At 39.5% G+C, this 22,770-nt stretch overlaps 1 protein-coding gene across 7 annotated transcripts in view; it reads left to right on the top strand.

Annotated features, from left to right (window-relative positions):
* Nucleotides 1–1,246: 1,246 nt before the first annotated feature.
* USP3 (ubiquitin specific peptidase 3) overlaps nucleotides 1,247–22,770 on the top strand; it is a 101,127-nt gene continuing 79,603 nt past the window's right edge. For 2 of the 7 annotated variants that reach the window (XR_014809649.1, XM_021094087.2), the window contains exon 1: nucleotides 1,247–1,486. Coding sequence is in view for 2 of the 7 variants with exons in the window: in XM_021094087.2 (XP_020949746.1) it covers nucleotides 1,396–1,486 (91 nt within the window). In the remaining 5 variants the exon portion in view is untranslated. Of the gene's footprint in view, nucleotides 1,590–1,775; nucleotides 2,683–7,485; nucleotides 7,567–22,770 lie in introns of those variants that run through there. The other 5 variants (XR_014809653.1, XM_084967462.1, XM_021094093.2 and 2 more) reach the window with 4 other exon arrangements.

Raw genomic sequence — 22,770 nt, 5'->3', positions numbered from 1 at the left:
GGCCCGGTTAATCATTTCCTGACCTTCCTTCCTCCTCTCACCCGGCCCGAGGGATTGCCACATCAGCCTTCCCCTCCCCCTCCCTGCCTCCTGGCCCTGTTGCTCCTTCGCCGGGTTTTACAAGGAGCCCCAACTTTGAGGCAATGTTTGTAATAGCCCCAGACATCCCCAAGGCAGTGCCCCCACAAAGATCGCAGCCTCGCTAGGGCGTAACCCCTGCCCCAGAGGCTGGCCCTATCCTTTTTCCACAAAGAGATCAGAGTGCCTGGGAGCCAATCCTAGTACGGATTAACGGTAAAAAGGGGGATGGTAACAGCTGCTGGCGTGATGGTGCGAGGTTTAAATGAGGTATTATTTGTAAAGTGCCTGGTTAGGAGGCAGCAGTGGGTGTTTAACAATTGTTAGGTCCCTTCTCTTTTCGTCACCTGGTAACAGTGACCGCGCTCTCAGCAAACGCAGGTTAAAACTATCTCACTTAAATTTACACTGAGGGTGAGGTATGAATGTCCGATCGTCTGCTCAAAGTAACGGAGATGGTGAGTCACTGTGACAGGGGTTGAACACAGGTTCATGAGTGCCCACGCGGGACCAGCCACTCAGCACCCAGGTGGCTGGCTAAGGTCACGTGTTCAAAAACTGGAACTCGATCACTATCGCACCTGCCGAAGGGAGCAGAACACTAAACTAGCACTGCTCTGGGACCTATGCACCCCGGTGGGTCTAGGCCCTTAATCTAAGCTTGTGTCTTCCTGTGTAAAAATGGGGCCACAGAGCCTGTCTGCCCAGGTGGTTTTTATTTTCTTCACATTTTTTTTGTGTGGTCAGATTTTCTACCGCGCTGTAGCCAGTCCACCACACACAACGCAGAAGCACTCTTTGTGAGCGCTCGCCCGGCCGCGGTAAAAGCGGCGGACTGGCCCTGTGTGCCCTGGTTTAGCGCCCCACCCTTCCAGGGGCGGGGAAGCCGCGGCAGTCCCGGCCAACAGAGTTGGGAAAGTCACTTCCGAGTGCAGCCAGACCCTGGGCGACCCGCCTGCGAGCGCGGGGACCCCCACCCCGCGGGAGAGGACGGGGGCGGGGCTGGGCTTGGAGGCGGGGCCTGCCCGGGGCAGGGCGGGGCCAGCCTGGGAAGACGGAAGCCCCCAGCCTAGGGGTGGCGGCAGAACCCGGATTCCGGAGTACCACGTTTTCCGGAGCCGGGCCTCAGGAGACGGCGGGCGGGAAAACCCGGCTCCCGGAAGCTTTTGCTTTCTTTGACGCAAGGGCTCGGGACTCAGCTGCCGTCTGCCGAGCGCCCGGCGAGGAGCGACCCCAGACGGATCCTTCTTAGTCCCTCCGCCCCCCACCTCGCCGGGTCCCGGAGCCTCCGTCCTTCTCGCCGCTCTCCGGGTGGCCATGGAGTGTCCGCACCTCAGCTCCAGCGTCTGCATCGCTCCGGACTCAGCCAAGTTCCCCAACGGCTCCCCGTCGTCCTGGTGCTGCAGCGGTGAGTGCGGCCCCAGGCGGCCCTGAAGCGCACCCGAGGCCCCGGCTCTGTGGGGCCTGCCGTCTAGGGGCCGCTGGCGGCCGGCGCGCGGACTTGGGAAGGGGTGAGGGCGAGCGGGGCTCGGCGGCTGGGGAGGGGTACGCGGCGAGGCGGGTGGTGCGGCGGCAGGCGGAGCGGCGGCGGCAGCTCCTTTGTTTCCCGGGGCCCGACGGTCCGGCCGGCAAAGGAGAGGCCCGTGAGGGGCGGGAGCCCGCGGGGCCCACGAGCGCGTGGGGGCGGCAGCGAGCGGGGACCTTGGTCAGCGGCTCGCGCCCCCGCGCAGCCCTGCTGTGATCGGGGGCTGCGCTGGCCCGTGTCCCCGGGTCGGGGGCGGCGGGGGCGGGTGTCCGGCCCCCACAAGGCGGCCGCACGTGTGGCGGGGCCCGAGTTTCGTCCCCTCCTTGACGGGACGGCAAAAGCGTTGCTCTCGGGGCGCAGCTTTGTCCAGGCTGCGGGGCGCGCTCTGGGGCCCTTCGCTACCTGCCTGGGCCCCCCATGCACCCGCGACCCGACCCACGCCGACCGGCGGGAACCGGGACCCGGAGAGGTGCTGAGTACTCAGGCGGCGAAGGTCGGAGTCTTTCATCAGCCAGAAAGGGTGAAGTTTGAAAACAGGCTGCTGGTTAAAAAGCTGAGAAGGCTAATCGAGCAGCTGCTTTGGAGGGGTAGCTCGAGTTGTCTTTCATATCTTTCGGATTGTCCGAAATTGCCTTGGGATTTCCGAGTTTTTGTGCTGTAGGACAGTTATTAGGTTTATGTAATGCTTTTGCATTGCTTAAGCTTCTTAACTCCTTCTGCCAGGCCCCTTCGAAGCCCCAGTACCCCCTTATTGTCTGCTCTAGAGACTTAGGATCGCACCGGCCACACTGCTTTGATTACTTCCTGGTAGGGCCCTGGTGCTGCTGATAGTCTTTGTTTATTAGCTTTGAGAGGATCAATGATAGCTTGGGTTGTAGTGTAAAATTTGAATTGTGCATTTCAAAAATCTTAAATTCGTTTGAATAAATAAAGGGAAGAAAATAGCAATGCTACGTACGATTTAGCTGTGTGACATTTCTCCTTGTGTGCCGGAGCTGGGAAGATAGTTTAGAGAATGCACTAACACTTTTGACAGGTTACTTTTTAAAGGGTGAATATTTCCTTGGAGAAAAACTCAGGTAATGCCGCAAAGAAAAATTCATTCTAGGATAAGGAATAGAAATAACTGCGGTTTCCTTGAGCTCTCAGAGGTTGGATGCTTGGCTTGGCTTTGTAAAGTCAGTATCTTTTTCTGCATGAAGCCTATAAAGATTATTAACTGGTTAATTTGTTTTACAGTGCAGTGTTGCAGTTCTTTTATGAGGGTGCAGAAACTTACCTAAGAATGTTTCTTTTACAGTGAATGTTGAGTATGAAACAACAAATAAGGTGTATCAAATTGCTTTACAAATTGCTTGGTAGTGCATTAGCTATAATTGTAGTTATAGCTGTGGTGCTATAAGTGTAACTTTTTTTTCCCCCCAAAAGAGATGTGAAAAAAAAAATCAAAGTAAACACTAGGAAAAGCATACCTCATGAAGAATGATGAAATTACTCCTTGCTCACCTGTGGTAACTATAGGGTTACAAGCAGACAGCATGCTTTTGGCTTTTTCTAGGTAAAATCACATCAAATTTTAAAATGGCCTCATTGGGCACATGTATCTAAAAAAAGGAAAAGAGTTTATGCAAGTGGCAGATATCCTGTTGTGAGTCAGTCTTGCCTTTGTTAGTCAGGGTGTCCACTTGACTGTGGAAAAGAGATGCAGAAAATTGAGTATCTCTTGAGGAACTTAAGTTAAAATAGAGCATAACTAAGAGGCTTCTGCTGATTAAAAAAAAAAAAAAAAGAACAGAGTTATACCTCTAGCCCTAAGGGAGGGGTGATTTCTGTCCAGAGGGTAAGATAGCATCTTTGTATCTTGCAACAAAGTTTTTCTCTGACATTGCTTTGGGAGGGTGGTTCTAGTCATGTGCTTCCATCTGTAGAACCAGTAAAGCTTAAGTTTCACAACTTTATGTGGGTTTTTCCTTTCTGTTCATATTCTGTGAATTGAACCAGTTTCATTTGGGCCTCCCACTTTAATCTGTTGGCATCCATTCATTGATATAATCTCATGTTTTTGTGTTGAGCTTGATCTTATTCTTGCCTGCCTGTTGTTTCAGTGATTAAATGATTATTAAAATTGTGGGTCCTTGATCAGTTCATCATCTTGGAGCATTATATATTCTGGTATTTATTCTCCAACACTCTCGTATTTCTTCCTTTCTTTTTTTGTTTTTGGTAGGGCTCCAAAAGGGTAGCCAATGTGCAGAAAGATGTGGTGATCGGGTTTGGGTCTGATTACGTTGTTATTAGGGAGGGGAAAATCCCTGTTTTGGCACTGGGACAATAAAAGTAATGCCCTTGCCTTGTTTTCTTTGGGAGGTTGCAATTACACCATGGTGAAACAGCCTTAAGGCAGCCAAGCAAATTGCAAAAGACCAACATCCTAAGCTCTGCTAGGTAGCAACACATCCTTGGAAAGTACTTCTCTTTCCTTTGAGCATCGATTTCATTGTGCCATCTGTAGAAAAGGGTATTACCTCACATTGACTTTGCAGGTTGCTGTTAGGATGAACAGGGTCATTTTTTGTGAAAGCTTTGAGATACTCCAAACACTATTTGAATAGTAGGTGGTATTATAGGTCAGAACATCTTTATAAAGAGAACTCTGAAGACTTAAATATCTAAAGCCCTTTAAATAGGGCCTAGGACAGGCTGGCTTTATGCTGAATTATGTTTTACAGGGAGATATATTACTCAACAAGATTAGGGGGTATAAGAAGTAATTATACTTCAGAATTAACTTGAGCTTCTTATCTATGGAAGGCACTGGGTACATTTATTGTATATGTTGTGTAACTGTATATCACAGCAATTCTCAAACTTTTGGTTTTCAGAACCCCTTTATGCTCTTAAAAATTATTGAGGACCCGAAGGGTCTTTGGTTGACTTAAATCTATTTATATTTGCTATACTAGAAGTTAAAACAGAAAAATGTAAAATATGTATTTATTAAATCATTTACAATTAACAATGTAAATCCATTCCTGTTAACATAAATAATAATTTCTATAAAATAGCTGTATTTTTCAAAAACGAAAATTTAGTGAGAAGAGTAGCATTGTTTTAATTTTGGCAACTCTTTTTGTTGTCTGGCTTAGTAGAAGACTGGTGGATTTTCATATCTGCTTTCACACTCGGTCTCTTGAGATAACACACATCATGTAACCTCTGGAAAACTCCACTGCATGCTTGTGAGTAAGAGTAAACAAATAAAAGTAACATCAGTATTATTTATGAAAATAGTTTGACTTCATGTACCCCCTGAGGGGTTTTGGAAACTCTCTGGGACTTTAAGAACCTAGTAGTATGCAGCTATAGTACCAGTTAAGGACACCTGCTCTTAACAAAATAGCTTTAAAATATTAAAGAATTCCCTATGGGCTTAAAGCTAGCAACATTTATATCTGTGTGGAAACTTACAGAGTTTGTGAACTATATTAGCTGAGACCATGGGGTCCAGTAGTCCTTTGCTCTCAAAGGAGTTGCAGTCTAATCTAGTTGGGGAGAGACAGGAAGCTAACTGGTTAGAAGATAAATCCATGTTGTGGTTTAAGGTAAATGTTGAAAATAGCAATTTCCTAATACGGTAAAAGTTGATTTATGTCTAATTTTGCTGAAAGCATTCTCGTTTTAAGTGAAAAAGTTTTAAATAAAAACTGGGACATTCTCTCAAGGTTTAAGTGCATATATCCAGATGTTATTTTCAGAAGCTGGAGGCTTGAGTATTTCTTATTTTTGTGGGTAAAAGAGTTAAACCAGTGGCAAAATACTGGGGGAAAAACACAGATTGTTTAAAAAGAGGCCTTGGTCACAACTGTTTCAATAACTAAGGAAAGCCAAAGACTTCAGGGGTTTGGATTGAATAGCTAGTTATATTGGAGATATTTTAATAGCTTAGGCAAGAAAATTTTTCCCTGATTAATTCTTCAAAGAATTGAGAAGGTCTCTTAAAGTTTCCAGTACATGCTTGCCCTCATATTACTCTAAGAAAACTAAGTGTAGATTAATTGTTCTGCAGTTTGTGAATATTGGAGATTAACTCTTTTTTTTTTTTTGAAGATCCATTTAGTAGGATGAAGCTCTGATTATCGACTCCTTGTAATTGGTAATAAATTTTTAATTTGTGATAAAAGTGAGAAACCACCTTGATGGAATTATGGTTATTGTGTATCATGTTTCTCTCACAACCTAACATTTGAAGACTTTTGTATGCACTATCTAAATTTTCTAGATATGATCAGTCATTTGTTCATTGTAAATTCAAATGCATTTACTGCTTTTTAGTAATAACCCTGTGTGAAATATTTATTAAGTGCCTAGTATGTAATAAGACACTCAGTAAATATTTGCTTAATGAATGAAGGACCTTTCTTCCATTTAGATGGTGGCTGGAATGGCCTTAAACTTTATGTTGAAAATAAATGGAGAGTAAGTGAGCTTCTCCCCAGAATGCTTTTACCAGTCCTCACTCCCAGTTTTTAGTCTGTAAAGTAAACTTTGACTGGATTGTGAGCAAATGACCATCTGCAGTGTTGTTACCACGATGAATTTGTATTCTTTTGACTCTCTGTGTTTATAGATGGATGGGTGGACATTTTAGCAGTAAATGTGGGTGGGGCAGTTAAAAATCAATTAATTGGTGATACTTTTCTTCACATTAATTTTGAAGATTAAATTTTATTTTCAGATGTTAATTTTTTCCTGAAGAATTTAAGCTTTTTTGGGGTAATGTTTGTAAGCTTAAGACAAATGTAATTGTCTTTCTGATTCTTCTGGCACTATTCCATCCCCATTCCCAGCCCTCAGAACCTTAAAGCAGCAGCAGCAGCAGCAACAGCAGCAGCAGCGTATTTCCACAGTCTCTGAATAATTGGTATTAGATGTGAAAGACCTGGAATTTAGAATGTGTTCCATGTGTTTGTTTGAGGAGACTGCAGTCTGGGGATTGAGCCTAACATTTTTCTGTTGTGAAGAAGTTTCGACACATAGATCAAAAGTTATTTTCTAAATAGAATTCTTAGTGGTATACAAAGAATATCCTTCATGGTCTAAGCAGAAGGAGGGAGGATCATGGGGTGAGGGGAGAATTTGAACTCTTTGTTTTGGCTTCCTGGTACTCATTTATTCTCAAAATAATTTATTCTCATTATTCTTTGCTGTTGCAGCATTAGCTTTAGGCTCTTATACTATCCTACTTTTTCCTTGTTGAAATTTATACAATTTCCTTCTTTAGTAGAACATAATAGATTAATTTCTGATCCTTCAAACTTGATTTAGAAATACTTAATTTTTTCTAGTGTTTGTAGCTCAGTAAGCAGAACAGTGAGTAATTTAGTTTGTAGCTCATTGAGTAATTTAAGTTCCTGTTTTAAAATTTGAGTCCCTCTTCCATCAGGGAGTAATTTACAAGTACATTTCTCCCTAACCTGGTTTATTTTTTTCTTTTTGAGCCTCCCATCCCTTCTTGAGCTGAATATTTATTTTTCCTTGTTTGAAAAAAAAAATTAGTTTCCTTTGGTTAAATTTCCAACCTCTGGGTTTTGTGTTCCATCTAGACATCCAGATAGACTTGGGTAGTAGTTTATCAGTGTTTGAAGTGGAAAAATGTATATGGTTTAATATATTTTAGTGTTTTATGTTTATTCATAGCTATTTTAAACATGAGAGCAACTGCTGTAGGTGTTTTAATAGAGCTTTCCAGGACAGATGGCTTAGAAGGAAGTACTTAGATTCTCTGCAGGGGCTAGTACTTCTTGGAGGGTGTGTTTGTGATGAAGCTTACCCTGATTGACAGTTTAGAATCCTGAGAATACCATTAACAACAGTAATAGCTTGTTCATCTTACCTAGAATTATTTGGTGCTAAGACCTTTCGAAATGCTCTGTGATTTGTAATAGTCTGTTTTGAGAATGAAGGTAAGAGAAGGTATCTTTCACAAGGAAAGGAAATGTACCTGAAAATTATTCATTGCTGTTGTATCCTGAAATCTTTCAGGATTGTTGAATGATCTTTGGCTTAGAAACTTGTAAACAGAGATCATCTTTTAACTGCTGTGACTCTGCAGATGTTAGTATATGTAGTAATTCCAGATGTTTTCTCATTTATTAGTTTTGCTGAGTAGGAGGAGAGCTGAGAACAACGTAAAGTAACTTCAAAGCACTTTGCTAGCATTTAATCTTGACTAATTTAATTAACTACTCATACTTGTAGTTTTTCCTGTTTCATAGATTGTGAAACTGAGACAAAGATTAACAGAGTTGCTTAAGATGCTTGGGGGTATTAGAGATAGCCTAAAGCTTAAATTCAAATACCATTCAAATTGTACTTTTAGCTTGCCTTTTTAAAAGCAGGGTCTTTATTTTGTCATCCAGTCACTTACTGCTTGATAATTTAAAGGATTATAAGTGTTTGAAAACATACTTGAAATAATTCCTTTGATGATTTTGATATTTTCAATTCTACATTTTGAAAATGCTTTAAAAAAAATCTGTACTTGACTAGCTCTTCCTCCCCCTGTTTATTAATTAAAATGCCTGTAAGCTGGAACCAGACTGGTAATACAGTTGGAAGATAACAAATGTTTTTGAATGTTTTTCATTTCAGTTCAGATTTAATATTTTTGTAGGTTGAAATTCACATTGCTTTAGTTGAGATATCATAAACTAGCCTTCTCACCATAGCTGTGGATAAAATGCAGTTAGCTTTTGGTTATTTTACAAATGTACTTCTCTTCTTGAAGTTGCCCTCTCCCATTTTTTTCATTTTGTTTCTCATGGAAGAGATTCTTCTTGGAGGTGGTTAGTTGTGGGGAAGGAGAGAATTCTTAAGTTAGGGGATTTTACTTTTGCCTCAGGTAGCTCAGAAGTTATTTGAATCTTTGCTTAAAGATTTTAAAGGCAGTGTACCTTGTTGACTCCATTTCGTTATATTCTAGGATTTTCTAATTCTATTTATTGTAAAAGTTAATTATAGTCTTTAGACTGCAGTGCTTAAAACACATTTCCCTCATTTCTTTTTTGTTTCCCCTCCTTTCTGAAGACATACGAAAAAGTAGGTATATGTATGACATTTACAGGTGTATAAAATTGGGATAAGTTTAGGAAGGCAGTTTCAGATTTTGAAAACTATTGTTGAAATTAAACTTGGACATTGAAAGATGAAGTTTCTAGTTGTCTTAGTTTTGTGTTTGCTAAATGCTTCACCATTAATCAATGGTAGCTAATTAAATTTTATAAGACTCTTTGAGGAGGGAATTGAGAGTTTATGTTGAATATGAACCAACTTGTGTCTTTGAAAAGATATTGTAACCAACTGGATTTTATCTGGAGACTTTGTACTCTGCTTTAGGATTGAATAGCTCTATCAGTGGGCTGTTTTCCATTTTGAGTAGATGTTCTTTCCTGGTATTTTTTCTTTGTTCTAGCTGGATTTAAGACAGCCTTATAGAAATCTTCTTGCCTGTTTATCCTTGACCTGACCTGAAGACTCTTCATTTTATGGACTGTTCTTGTACTATCTCATCACCAGGAAGAACAGACTGGTGATTAACTGTCATGTTCTTGCAGGTTTAATTTAACTGATTATAAGATAGTACACTTGTAGTTTTAGCTTAAGTCTTTGTCCTTACTGACCATGTTCAGGTTTTCTTTTTTAAATAATAGATAATTGTCCATTCCTTTGTTTGGAACATTGGTTGCACAGTATTGGTATGGTAATATTTTGGTCAAAGTTTGTGAAGATCCTGCTGAAATTTCTAGGGAGCAAAAAGAAAAAAAATTTTTTTTGATGATGGAATGTTTCCCTGGGATAATTGATAGAAAACATGTTAGAGAAATAGTCTCAAACAATAGTTTTTTAAAAGAATTTTATGTGACTTAGACACTTTGGGGCTGATGCTTATATTATTGATTGAGTGTCACACAGTAAAGTTGAGATTAACTCTAGTTTCCATCTGAATTACTTTGAATGTTAATTGTGACATGTATTAACATTGGAGAAGTTGTTTCCAACAGCTAAGGACTCAGGTTTCACCTTGTATATGTGAAGTAGCTGCCAGAGCTCAACATTGATGCTGTGAGAATTTAATTCTAATTGAACTGCATCAGTTTCATTTCAGTTATACTAAGTGTTTTGTTTGTGTATAGTCTTTTTAGAGCCTCTTTCCCTTTGATTAATTGAGATTTTGGGGGGCATGTGTGTCAGATTTAAAAGTTATACCTGTTGGTGGTTAAAAAAAATTCAACTCTTGGTTTGTGTTAAATACTTAGAACAGCTATCGGAGTTTTCAGGTGCCTATTTTCTGTAATGCTTTTACTTTATGTTTTTTCTTTCCATTTTTTTGTAAATGTTCCCATTGATATTAAAAGAAAAGTTGCCCAGCACACTAGTAAGTATAACTGTGGCCATCTGATCCTCTCCCCCCATTTTGTACTTCAGTGCTAACCTTTATTATTATAACTACAAGAAACTAGAAGAATCGTGCAGTGCAGATATTAAACTGCACTGTGAGTGGTGTTTGATAATAAGAGGTCCCTAAATCTCTTACTTTTTTTATGTATGGAAGGGCGTGTTTCCTATAAAAATATATATACATATGCATCTTTTAAATTTCATACACTTGCTTTTGTTTTGAAATAATAGTCGTATGATGTTTACATTTATGACTTGATTCATTTCTTTTGAAAATCCCACTACAGTTTAACCATGGATTTGCTTACTCAGGTTGTTGGCAAAAGCATGGAATTACATCAGATCTTGCTCTTTTAAATAAATGGAAATATTAGATGCCAGAATTTTTCTTAAGTGATTCATGGCTCTTATGTTCATTCTCTGTTTAATCAGCTTCATAGGGAAAGTTATTTTTGAGACAGTATAAGCTCCTGGTAATTTTTCTGTAATTATTTGTGTCTGGTCTTCCAAAGGCAAAAAAAAAAAAGGTGGCACATTTTGACTCTGATTGAGTAATCTGCTTTGACGTTCATGGTTAATCCTTCTCCCGCTACCCTTTCCTCTCATTTGGAGGTAGGGGCATAGTTCCAGGATTCAGCTGAAGACTGTAGAATAGATAAAGCGTAATAGCTTCATTAGGTGTTTTTCACCAAAAGAGATCTGAACAAGTCTGAATTTGTGTTAGAATGAATAATAGATGTGTTTAGTGCATTTCAGTGTTAGAGAATATGTAATTTTACATACATTATTTCTATGTATTGTTTTTATTTGATGCTGAGAAGTGATTTCAGAAATGCATTTCAAACTAGAGTAAAATGCTTGAGCCAGTGAGAGAACCAGTCTTAGGGATAAGAATTTGCTTCTGTGTAGGAAATCAGTGGGACCAGATGCCCTCTCTTTTCTGGCTCTCTAGGTATCTGGATCTGTTAACATATAGATGACAAATTTTGGCCAGCTTTGAAATTACATTCTCTAGTAGAGGACACATACCATTAGCTCTGCAAATTAGCCCCGTATACAGGGAATTCAGTAGGCGTCTGGCCCCGAATGATAAACTGCTATTGTTATTTTCATTTTATGTAATAGATTTTAAGCATTTTTTAAAAATAAAATGTGGTTTGTGTAGGTTCATCAATTGATATGACTATTATATCAATTTACCTTTTAAAGATTTATTCATGTTTTTGATAAGTAATACACATATACAGTTAAGTCATAGTATCAAAGGGTTTAAAATAGAACAACAGTCTCTACCCTCTGTCCGCTTGTCCACAGACACCACTTTCAGCTCTATTTAGCTTTCTCTTTCATATTTACCTACATACTTCTAAGTAATATACTGTTATTTCTTAATTTATCCACTTTAGGTATCATCTCTTGACATCTTGCTATGGTAAATGAGGACATTAGTGTTTGCATTACCCTCCCCTCTGCCCCCTCTCCATTTCTCAATATAATTAGGTTACAAATTTTGATTAATATGGTGATTATTTTTTTCTTGTCTGGCATTTTGTTCTTCTTTGAGGTAATAATTGACTTTTAAAATATTGCTTGCTTTACCTTCTATACATTTTCTCCCAAATGTAACCTATAAATCAGTCAAGTATCTATGAACATTATTTTCCAAGCACTTAAACATACATTCTCTTAGTATTATTTTTTTCTAAAGCTCTCTTGCTTCCACCTGAACTGACTGTTCTCTAGGCCCGCTGGATAGTTTTTTCCCTGAGATTCCCTTGCTGTTCTCTTGTATTAGAGCTTCCGTTTCCTGGATCCCAGGTTTTTCTTTTCCTTGGATTATCGGACCATTTTGCTAGAGTACGTCATCTTGCTTTCTTCTCAGGGGAGGCAAATTTTTGATTCCAGGCAGGTCTCACACCTTTATTCTACCTCTGTACTTGATTGCTTGGCTGATCATAGACTATTAGTTAGAAGAGTTTTTTCTCTTAGATTTATATTATTTATTTATTTATTTATTTTTGCTTTTTAGGGCCGCACCTGCAGCATGTGAAAGTTCCCTTGCTAGGGGTCAAATTGGAGCTACAGCTGCTGGTCTACATCACAGCCACAGCAACTCAGGATCCCTAACCCACTGAGTGAGGCCAGGGATGGAACCTGAATCCTCATGGATACAGAAGATGAGCCACAACGAGGGAGCTTCCTCTCTCAGAATTTTGAAAGCAGTATTATTCCTTTGTTTTTAGGCTTCTGGTGTTGCTGTTAAGATACCTGATGCCTGTTTGATTTACTGTTTCTTTATATATATCCTTTTATTCTTTCTCCTGGAAGCTTTTAGGATATTCCTTTTATCCTTGGTATTCTGGAATTTCAGAACTATGTGTCTTGGCGTGGTGAATTTTTCTTTTTTTGTGATGGGTACTCAGATGACTTTTCAATCTATACATTTCAGAGTACACTCATCCTCCCATAGTTAAACCTCCTTGTTTGTACTTTTTTCTTTGTACAATTCCTATTAGTTGAATGTTGAGTGCTATGGGTAGAACTATAATTTTCTTGTCTTTTTATTTCTTTGCCCTTTGGTTCTAGTTCTTGAGATAGTTCCCTGTTTTTGTTTTTGTTTTTTTTTTTCATCCATCCCTTCTGTTTCACTTTGATATTATGATTTTAATTTTCAAGAGCTTTTTCTCATTTTTCTGACCATTGCTTTTTCATAGATTCTTGCTGTTGTTCTGCAGTGTCTTCTCTTATTAATCCTGCATTTCAGAGTTTGTTTTGAAGTTTTTCTGTGCTCTCTGTATTGTTTCTCTTTCCTCTGAGTTCCTCTTTTTCTTTTGAAAGTGATTCTCTCAGACGAGAGGTTTTCTTCACGGATCTTGTTTTAGCTTTGTCTATCTTTTCGTATAAGAGTGAGGCACTAAAAAAGCTCTGTGAGTGAGGCTTGTGTGCAGTTGGCTTCATCATGAAGTTGGGGGGCAGGCTACCTTCTTCACTGGAGGAAGACACTCAAAATGTCTATGTGGAGAACTTTAGGCACCGCCTAGTTTTTCAGTTTTCTCTGTGGGAGCTGTACACCTGGCTGCTGATGTTCTGATGACAGGATATGGGGAGCTCCATGAGGCAGCTGTTCCTTGCAGCCTTGGACCCCTTGTGTTCAATGCCATACTTACCTTTGTTGGCTACTGTGCCCAGTGTCCTTGAGCCCAGAGCCACCTCCTGCCTGCACTCTTATCTGCCTGCACTTAAACTGCTAAGATTGTTATTGCTCCTCTGACTTCTTCCTGACTCCCCAAAATGTGTTGAAACTTGCTAGTCTCACATGTTCTGTTTATCTTTGTGAGTTAATATCAGTTTAATTTCTTTAGGGTCATTTTAGTGAGATGTTAGGATGGAGAGGAGATAAGAAAGAAGTTGATCTCCCATGCTTAATTTGGTGTCTATTTTTAAAAGAAATATTTTTTAATCCAGTTTTTAGGGCAAAGTGTTTTTCCCTATCAGAAATGGATCATATTAGTTATCATCCAGAGAATTAAATCACTAAGATGGAAATTTGCCCTACTGTTTTTGAGCAAAAGTCACACTCAGATTTACTTTCCCTGATTTAACAGAGCAATATATTGTTGCTGTTACCATAGTCAGCAGAGAGTAGATAAGCCAGAAATTTTGACTCTGCTTGGGAAGCCAAATCACAAGCCAGACTTTAAATATATAAAAGAAACATAACTGTAAGGTCACTCGGACTACTGTTATTAATGTGTTACAATATTATTAGTTCATTATCCATCAATAAAGGGAAGTTAACTGCCAGGTTTATATTATTCTTTCACTCTGCACAATGGTAATTTAACCTTTCCCCTTGTGTTTTAGTAAAAAAATCTTCTTAATAGGAAGAATAAAATTTTTTAAATCTCAGAAAACCTTTTAATTTTGATAAAATTTTACATGTAAAGAAACATTATTAAGACTAATATGGAGAACTCCATGTACTCTTTACCTGGATTCATCAGTTGTTAACATTTTGCTACCTTGGTGTTACACATGCACTTTCTTTTTATACACCTTCCCCCAGTAATTTGAAGACCTACTACTCCTTCATCCATAAATACTTTAGTGCCCCCCTCCCCCAAGATCAAGGACTTTGTTTTGAAATAAGCATAGGATATAGTCAAAATCAGGACGTTTAATAACTGATATAAAGTATTACCAAGTGCACATTCCATTCTCAGATTTCCCACTTGTCGCAATAATGTCCTTTATATAGTGTACTTTTCTGTCCACCCCATCTACCTCCCCCACATCTAATCCAGGATCATATGTTTCAATTAGTTGTGATAACTCTTTTGTCTCCTTTAATCTGGAACAATTCCTTATCCTTTCTTTGTCTTTCACATCTTGGTATTTTTGAGGAATGCAGGCCAATTATTTTACAGAATGTACTTCAATTTGAGTTTTTTCTGATCTTTCTTTCTTTCTCTTTTTTTTTTTTTTTTTTTTTACCACACCCGTGGCATGTGGAAGTTCTTGGGCTGGGGATCAGACCTGAACCACAGCAGTGACAACACCAAATCCTTAGCCAGTATGCCACCAGGGAATGCCTCTGGTGTTTCATGGTTAGATTCAGGTTGTGCATTGTTTTGGTAGGAATACTGCAGAAGCAGTGTGTCTTCTCAGGGCATCATATCAAGAGGTATATGAGGTTGGTTTGTCTCAATTTGGTGATATTAACTTTTATTACCTCATTAAGATAATATTTGCAAGGTTATTTTACTGTAAAGTTACTCTTTTCCCCTTTATTAAAGAGTAATTTGTAGGAGATGCTCTGAGGTTTTACATACAGATGTCTTATTCCTCATCAAACTTTCATCCAATAATTTTAGCATCCATTGATGATTCTTGACTGAATTAATTATTATCAGTTATTACTGAATCTGTTATTAATAACTGAATAGTTATCAGTTATTACTAGGGTGGTTGCAAGATGTTGATTTTCTTCTATTTTTTTCTAAATATATATAGGGGAGAGTTTTCCTTTCTGCCCTAGTTGTTTATTTATTCATTTATTTTATTAACATGGACTCACAGATTTTTATTTTTTATTTTGTGATATTCTGTTATTTATTTAGGCTTTTTTTAGGGCTGCACCTGTGGCCTGTGGGGGTTCTCAGGCTAAGGGTCCAATTAGAGCTACAGCTGCCGGCCTACGCCACAGCAATTTGGGATCTGAGCTGCACCTGTAACCTACACCACAGCTCATGGCAACAATGGATCCTTAACCTACTGAGTGAGGCCAGGTATTGAACCCCCAACCTCATGGTTCCTAGTCAGATTTGTTTCTGCTGTGCCATGACAGGAACTCCTTGTTATTTATTTTGAAGCCTAAATTGTCTTAAGGAGCCCCCTTAAGCCATAATTTTGACATGCTCCTTTGTTACTTTCTGGCATTGCAGGTTGTTCTAGGCTCATCTTGTACTCATTTGGCTCCAGTCTTGGAATCAGACATTTCTCCAAGTAGCCTTTATTTATTTTAGTGGGGAATAAGATTTATAAACTAAGAATTCTCAGCAAATAAGAGCTTAAAAAAAAAAAAAAAAAAAAAAAAAAAAAAGACCTGTGTGTCTGTGTGTGTGTGTGTAACCAGGAGTTCATTTTGATACCTGTAATTCCAATTCAGCACTACAGGTCTAGTCTTGCCCTTTCTGTATATGTAATGCCTTTCTCCAACAGTGAGAATCTGGTTCCCATTATCTTCAACCTATGTACTTCTTGCTCAATGCCATAATCAGAGAAAGTAGTTCTGAACAGCTAACCCATACCATTGCAAAAAAAAAACCCCTTATAACTAGAGTTTAGTATTTGTTTACTATTCTTTTTGTCTGTATACTCACAAAATATAAAGTATTATGTTCGAAAGTTGATTGAATTTGTTTCCTTCCCTCTTTTAATATACTTAATTGACATACGGTCAGCTTCATTTGTTTGTGTTTGAATTCCGTTTTAGATTTTTCCCACCTCGTCCTTGCTGATTTTATTCTACTTTTTTTTTTTTTTTTTTGGTCTTTTTGCCATTTCTAGGGCCGCTCCCGCAACATATGGAGGTTCCCAGGCTAGGGGTCGAATTGGAGCTGTAGCCGCCGGCCTACGCCACAGCCACAGCAACTTGGGATCCGAGCTGCGTCTGCGACCTACACCACAGCTCACGGCAACGTCAGATCATTGACCCACTGAGCAGGGGCAGGGATCGAACCCACAACCTCATAGTTCCTAGTCGGATTCGTCAACCACTGAGCCACAACGGGAACTCCTGTTAGACGTTTTGAGTACATAAAACATGAGTATGGTTCCAGAAGTTAAAGCAATACCAAGAGGTGTTACTGCTGACTCTTCTACTCATTCCTGTCTACCTACCGTAGACAACTAGTTACTTTGATCTATCCTTCCTGTTTCTTTTTGTTAAAACAAACAAACAAAAAGGCAGATACATGTGTATTTTCTCTCACAAAAGGCAGCAAACTAAGTATACTCTTTTGGAATTCGCTTCTTCTTCTTCTTCTTTTTTTTTTTTGGTCTTTTTGGGGCCACAGCTGCAGCATATGGAGGTTCCCAGGTTAGAGGTTGAATTGGAGCTGTAGCCTCTGGCCTACACCACAGCCGCAGCAATTCAGGATCTGAGCCACGTCTGTGATCTGCACTACTGCTCCCGGCAACGCTGAATTCTTAACCCACTGAGCGAGGCCAGGGATCAAACCGGCGTCCTCATGGATACTAGTCAGGTTCCTTAACTGCTAAGCCACAAAGAGAACTCCTGTAATTTGCTTCTTTCATTTAATAGTATACTCTGGATATCCCTCCATATTTGTAGAATTTTTTTCTTTAACATCTTGATAGTACTTCATTTGTGACATGTCACAGTGAATTCAAACATTCTATGTTTGGGCATTTAGGTTGTCTCCAGTATTTTACAGTTACAGATAATGCTGCAACTAATAGCCTTGTACAAATATTGTAAACTTTTGTGTTGTTGGGTATCTTCAGGGAAGATTAAAAGTTTTTTTAATTGTGTAAGCAGTAATGTGTAGGTGATTTTATAATAATACTTCAGACTGTCTGCTTGCTCCTATCTTTCAAATGTATTCAAGGATGTGGAAATGAAATACTTTATTGTAATTATGTTTCTGTCTGTGAAACCTTGAAATCAGAGAGCTGGAAGTGACCTTGGAAACATTTTTAATCTACATCCAGGTTCATTTTAAGCAGTTGACTTTTCCTTTTACATACTGGTCAGTGCTGTTTCACCACCTGAGTAGGCAGACTCAGCTCTTTCTAGTAGTCTTCTTTTTTTATTTAATTTGTGTTCTATTCCTTTATGTTGTATGGTTAATTGACTGCTCCCTTGGCTTATAGAATGGCAGTAGGATAAGACAGTTATACATAGGATAGAAATAAGGATTTGGGCATCCATTTTCTTTGATAGGTCTCAGTGCATTAGTGAGTAGTATAAACTCAGAGGAGCATCTTGGATTCCTAGATAATACTGCTGGCCCTTTTGGTGTCTGATGTCTTCCAGTCTTTTGTTCCAACAGGTGGGCATGGGAATAGAAGGGGGGCCTTCTTCTGCATTGCTAGATAACCAGGTAAAAGATCAGAAGGGCCATAAAAGGATTACATGTGTGTTGAGATAATGATCCCCTCAGCCTAAGGGTGGCTGGAGCCTCAAAGCAGATTGCTTCTGGTCCCAAGATGACTCTTTAGTATATGTGTGTGCACCATACAGATGTTATCATTTTCCACGCATGTCCTGACATAAAAAGTTTAGGATAGCAGGCTAGAACATAGTCTCAAAATTAACCGCTAAGAGCCAAGGACAGTGCCCCTTAAAGAGAACCAGGTTATAAGGTAGATAAAGAAGAAGAAAATTAAGCTGATCACCATATCCTAAACCTGGTGTAATTTGAAATCATTTCTATTTACTTCGTTGCTAAAACAAAAGTTAGAAATTAAAAAGATATTTTTAAGTGACTTGGCCTGTAACCCCATATTATTGGTTATTGGAATACCCAAGGCGTATCTGTGATTGACTAGATTGGTGCACCACGATTTAATTTCTGTTCTGAATACCTTTCAGTTTCATGTATTTCTGTATGGTGCAGAAATACTGTACTTAATGTTTTATCTGAGAAGCACCTTATTCAGTTGTCTAAACCTCCTTGCACATCTCTCAAAATGAGCTTCTAAAAGTACATTTGCTTCTCAAGTATTTATTTTACATTAAATTTATAAAATTTAATAATTTTGACATTAAGGGAGCTAGAGTAGTTATATCAGTTTTGAAATAAGCTATTAAAATAGAGGGTTTATCTCATTCATTTGATGTTTTAAATTTAATTTTAGATCAGATGCAGGAGGAGTTTCTGAGGGATTTTTGCTGACTTGACTTACATATTTGGAAATTTTTCTATGAAAAGGAGTTTTCAGCTTCAGGTCTTTTTAATGAGTATAAAGTAGGGGAAAACAAAATTAGTAGTCATGGTGTATGTGGATCTATGTTAACTGCTTTGTACAGAATAGCAGACATCAGAATTAGCTACCATTTTGTTCTTTTACACACCCACCCCCACACACACACACCCCATGTGCATGTGTGTACTTATTTTTTTTCTTTTTTAACCATCCTGTGGTATATGGAGTTTCCAGGCCAGGGATCAGATTCAAGCCATAAATGCAACCTATGCTGCAGCTGCAGAAATGCCAGAGCCTTAACCCTCTGTGCCAGGCTGGGAATTGAACTTACGTTCCAGCGCTCCAGAGACATCGCACATCCCGTTGCACCACAGTGGGAACTCCTCTTTTTAATATATTTTTTAAAGGAACTGAGAGTCACCGGGTGGTTTGTATCTCTTAGGCCCCTTGTGCACTTTATACTCTTTGTCTCATGAAACCCTTACCATAGCCATGTGAGGTAGAGGTGGTATTTGTCCTCTATTTTACGGATGAGGAGCAGGTTCTGGAACCAACTCCTTAAGGTTGTAGGATAAAACAATGGGAAAGCTAGAAGGTAAGCATAAGAGTGTTGGTTCTGAAGCCCATACTTGCATCATTATACCACATGACCTCTAACATGTTCCTTTTGTGTGTACAAAGTAGTGGTTACATTCCTATGAGGGTAACCAAGTCAGTTTGGGACATTTTTATTAATATAAAATCTTTAATAAGAAGGGGAGGAATTCTTTTGGCAGGGCTAGAGGTCAAGGGCAGGTGATCAAGGCCTTTGCCTAGTTCAACCAAAATGATGTGGAACAGAGTTCTGGTCACCGTGCCCCTCCTCTACCTCCTCCTTCTGAGCTGGCTATGCAACAATTTGCTGAGACCTTGAAGAGAAAAAGTGTAAGTACTTCCTCAGAAATTTTGGGAATCTGGTTAGGATGTGGGTTCTTGATCACAGCCACCAAGGCCTGAGATCAGGCATTGTTGTTAGGATGTGATGGGGATCAAGTCAGGCTGGCTAAGGAGTATGTCAGAAGTCTTAGAGTAAAGAGAGAATTGGAAACAGAGATGAAGTAGTATGTTCTCAGCTTATAATTAATTTTTCAGTGTCAATTTTTCAAATCCACCCTTCAATAAAATGTGAAGTTTCACAGAATGCTTATTAAGGAACATACTTCAGAGAAGCAAAAGGAATGAAGGATATGGTTCTGAGGCTTTTAATGAAGATAAAAGGAATTCTTGAAAGTGCTAATGACAGTTTCTTAAGAATCTTTATCGAAAATTTGGGGTTGTGGGAGTTCCTGTTGGATCTCAGCGGGTTACAAACCCCTCTACTATCCATGAGGATGTGGGTTCAATCCATGTCCTTGCTCAGTGGGTTAGGATCCAGCATGCCATGAGCTGTGGTGTAGGTTGCAGACTTGGCTTAGATTCTGTGTTGCTGTGGTATAGGCCAGCAGTTGCAGCTCCAATTCTACCCCTAGGTTGGGAACTTCCATATGCTGCAGAATTGGCCCTTAAAAAAAAAAAAAGAAAGAAAAAAAATAATTTGGGGTTGGGCGTTCCCATCATGGCACAATGGAAAAGAATCCAACTAGGAACCATGAGGTTGAGGGTTCAATCCCTGGCCTCGTTCAGTGGGTTAAGGATCTGGCATTGCTGAGAGCTGTGGTGTAGGTCGCAGACATGGCTTGGATCCTGTGTTGCTGTGGCGTAAACCGGCAGCTGTAGCTCCGATTTGACCTCTAGCCTGGAAACTTCCATGTGCCTCGGGTGCGGCCCTAAAAAACAAAACAAAACAAAAAAGAATTTGGGGTTGCTATGAGAATAATTTTTTGAGATTTTTGAAGATTATTACAATATAGGACAACCCTGGGAGTGATGTTTTGCTCAAGAAGAAATTAGGTTGTCTCCTGGACTTAAAATATTGATGGGATACAGAAAGAACCAGTCCAGAGGATGATAGCAGCTTAATTGACGGTAGACTTCAGTGTTTTTACTGTCTTAACTGCCTCTGTTGCAGAGAGGATAGTTTAGTCTTTGGATAGTTTTGATTCGTATGGGTATGACCTTGTGAAGAGTCTCATCCTCATTTCTACAAAACAGTAGCATCAGTCATTCCTGTGAGGTGTTTGGCAGGGGTGAATAGTGTATGCTGTATCACTGATAGCTTGATATTCTGATTTTCTATTACTGCATAACAAACAATAATCTAAATCTTAGTGGCTTAAGACAACCATTTTATTTTGCTTCTGTTCTTGTGGGTCGGGAATTCAGGAAGAACTGGGCTGGTGTTGTCTTAGCTGGAGTATTTGAAGCTCCAAGATGGCCTTTTAACTCACATACCTCTTGCCTCTGTGCTCCTTGGTCTCTGTTTCTGTTCCCCTCCGCCCTTCCCCCACCCCTTGGTAGTGTCATATTCTGCAAGGTCTCTATGTCATTTGGGTTTCTCATAGGATGTTGGTCTCAGAGTGGTTAGGCTTCTTACATGGTGGCTGGCTTCCCTAAGAGCAAGCATTCCAAGCAATAAAAAGAGGAAACTGTCAATTTCTTAAAACTCAGACCTGTAGATTGACACAGTCACTTTGGCCATACTCAGCTGGTGAGGGCACTTATAGAGCCTACCCAAATTCAAGGAAGGAAGATATAGACCTGCCTCTCAGTGGGAGGAGTGTTAAAGAATTCGTGGTCATCTTTAATCTATCGTAGTGCCATTAAACAGAAAGGATAGAAATACTGAACTGTGACTTTACCAGAAAACAGTTTCCTTATCTCATGATTCAGGAGATCTTAACTGCTATCAGCCTTGAAAAAGAGTGGAACTGAGGCAAGAGAGAGCTGGCAGAGGAGAAAGATTCTCATGGGGCAAAGTGGAAAGGCAACCCAGATAAGCTTTACTTCATAATTGCTTTCCCTGCCTTGCCCCGGAACTCTTGGTTCCATGATCTTATCTGAATCCCAGCTACCACTTCTGACCAGTTTGGATTTGGTCCTCGTGCTTGGTGTCCTCTTTCTTCAGTATTTGGACCTCTGTTGAGTTTGCCAATCTCTGCATTGGCTTACTTCTTGAGCCCTGGGCACTACCTCTTGCTCTCTAAGAGAACTCTACTGCTTTCCAGTTCCCTGGGAACACCATGCCCACTCCCAGAATGAGCAGCCATATGTAGGGGAGCAGGGAGGGCAACAGACAATGATTTTGGCTACATTAGACTGCTTTGGCACCTGAGATTAGTATAGCTTAGTATAGCTGGATTTCTTTTTTTCTAGTCTACAATATGGCCTAGTTCTTGTTCTCTTGGTGTGATTTTACCACTCCTTAGCAGATTCTTAAGAGGAATCTTTTAGAGGATTCAAGTTGAAGACAGAAGAGACTTGAGAACTTTTAGCATAGAATAGGCTTGTGAGCATATGGTCCAAAGAACATTTATGGTATAAAGAAGATTATGTGCATTGCTCCTAAACTCCTAAAAATATATTAGTTGGAGGGTAAGCTGGGTTAATCCTAGAGTATATTTCTACTTGTATATGTACTGTGATATTTGTAGACTTTTTATGATAATTCTGCCCTATCCTCTAATTTCAAGAGGAATAACACTTTTTTTAACATTGATACTTTTATGGAGTGTGTGTGTGTGTGTGTGTGTGTGTGTGTGTGTGTGTGTGTGTGTATGCGCACGCATGCGCATGCCTCCCTAACAGCTGCAGATATTTTTTCGTTGATCACGTGTTTACAAACCCGTAGAACTGTACTATATTTTGGTTAACTTATTACTCATGCTTAATAATTTAGAGTTTATTTCATTAGGACAGCTTTATAATACCAGTATCTTTATATTTAAGACATTTAAAATTTATTTTTATTATAAAAGAAATCATGCTGTCTGAAAAAATTCAAATGCTTTATAGTTGAAAGTCGGTCCATGTGGCTGTAATCCCCCATCTCATTCTTTTTATATGGCCATTAACAATTTCTACATAAGCTTCTAGACTTCAAACAATTTATATGCAGGTATATAATACATATACAGAAACACATAATATGGAATCTTTTAAAGCAAAAAATGATAGCCTTCTGGACTTACTGCTTTGCCGCAGTCCATACCTTTAAACACTGAGTTTGAGTTCTAGTTCTGTCATTTACTGAGAAAGGTATATAACTTCTCTTTGCCTCAGCTTCCTTACTATAAAACAGACCAAATAATAGTACATTCTTCATTGCATTGTAGAGGATA

This window comes from Sus scrofa, chromosome 1, assembly GCF_054392235.1.
Source record: "Sus scrofa isolate SSC_HxYL_T2T_F1_AM1 chromosome 1, Sscrofa_HxYL_maternal_Yorkshire_Landrace_v2.0, whole genome shotgun sequence".
Taxonomy (NCBI): domain Eukaryota; kingdom Metazoa; phylum Chordata; class Mammalia; order Artiodactyla; family Suidae; genus Sus; species Sus scrofa.
Note: the sequence above shows the minus strand (reverse complement) of the source record. Positions and strands in the feature narration are given on the sequence as shown.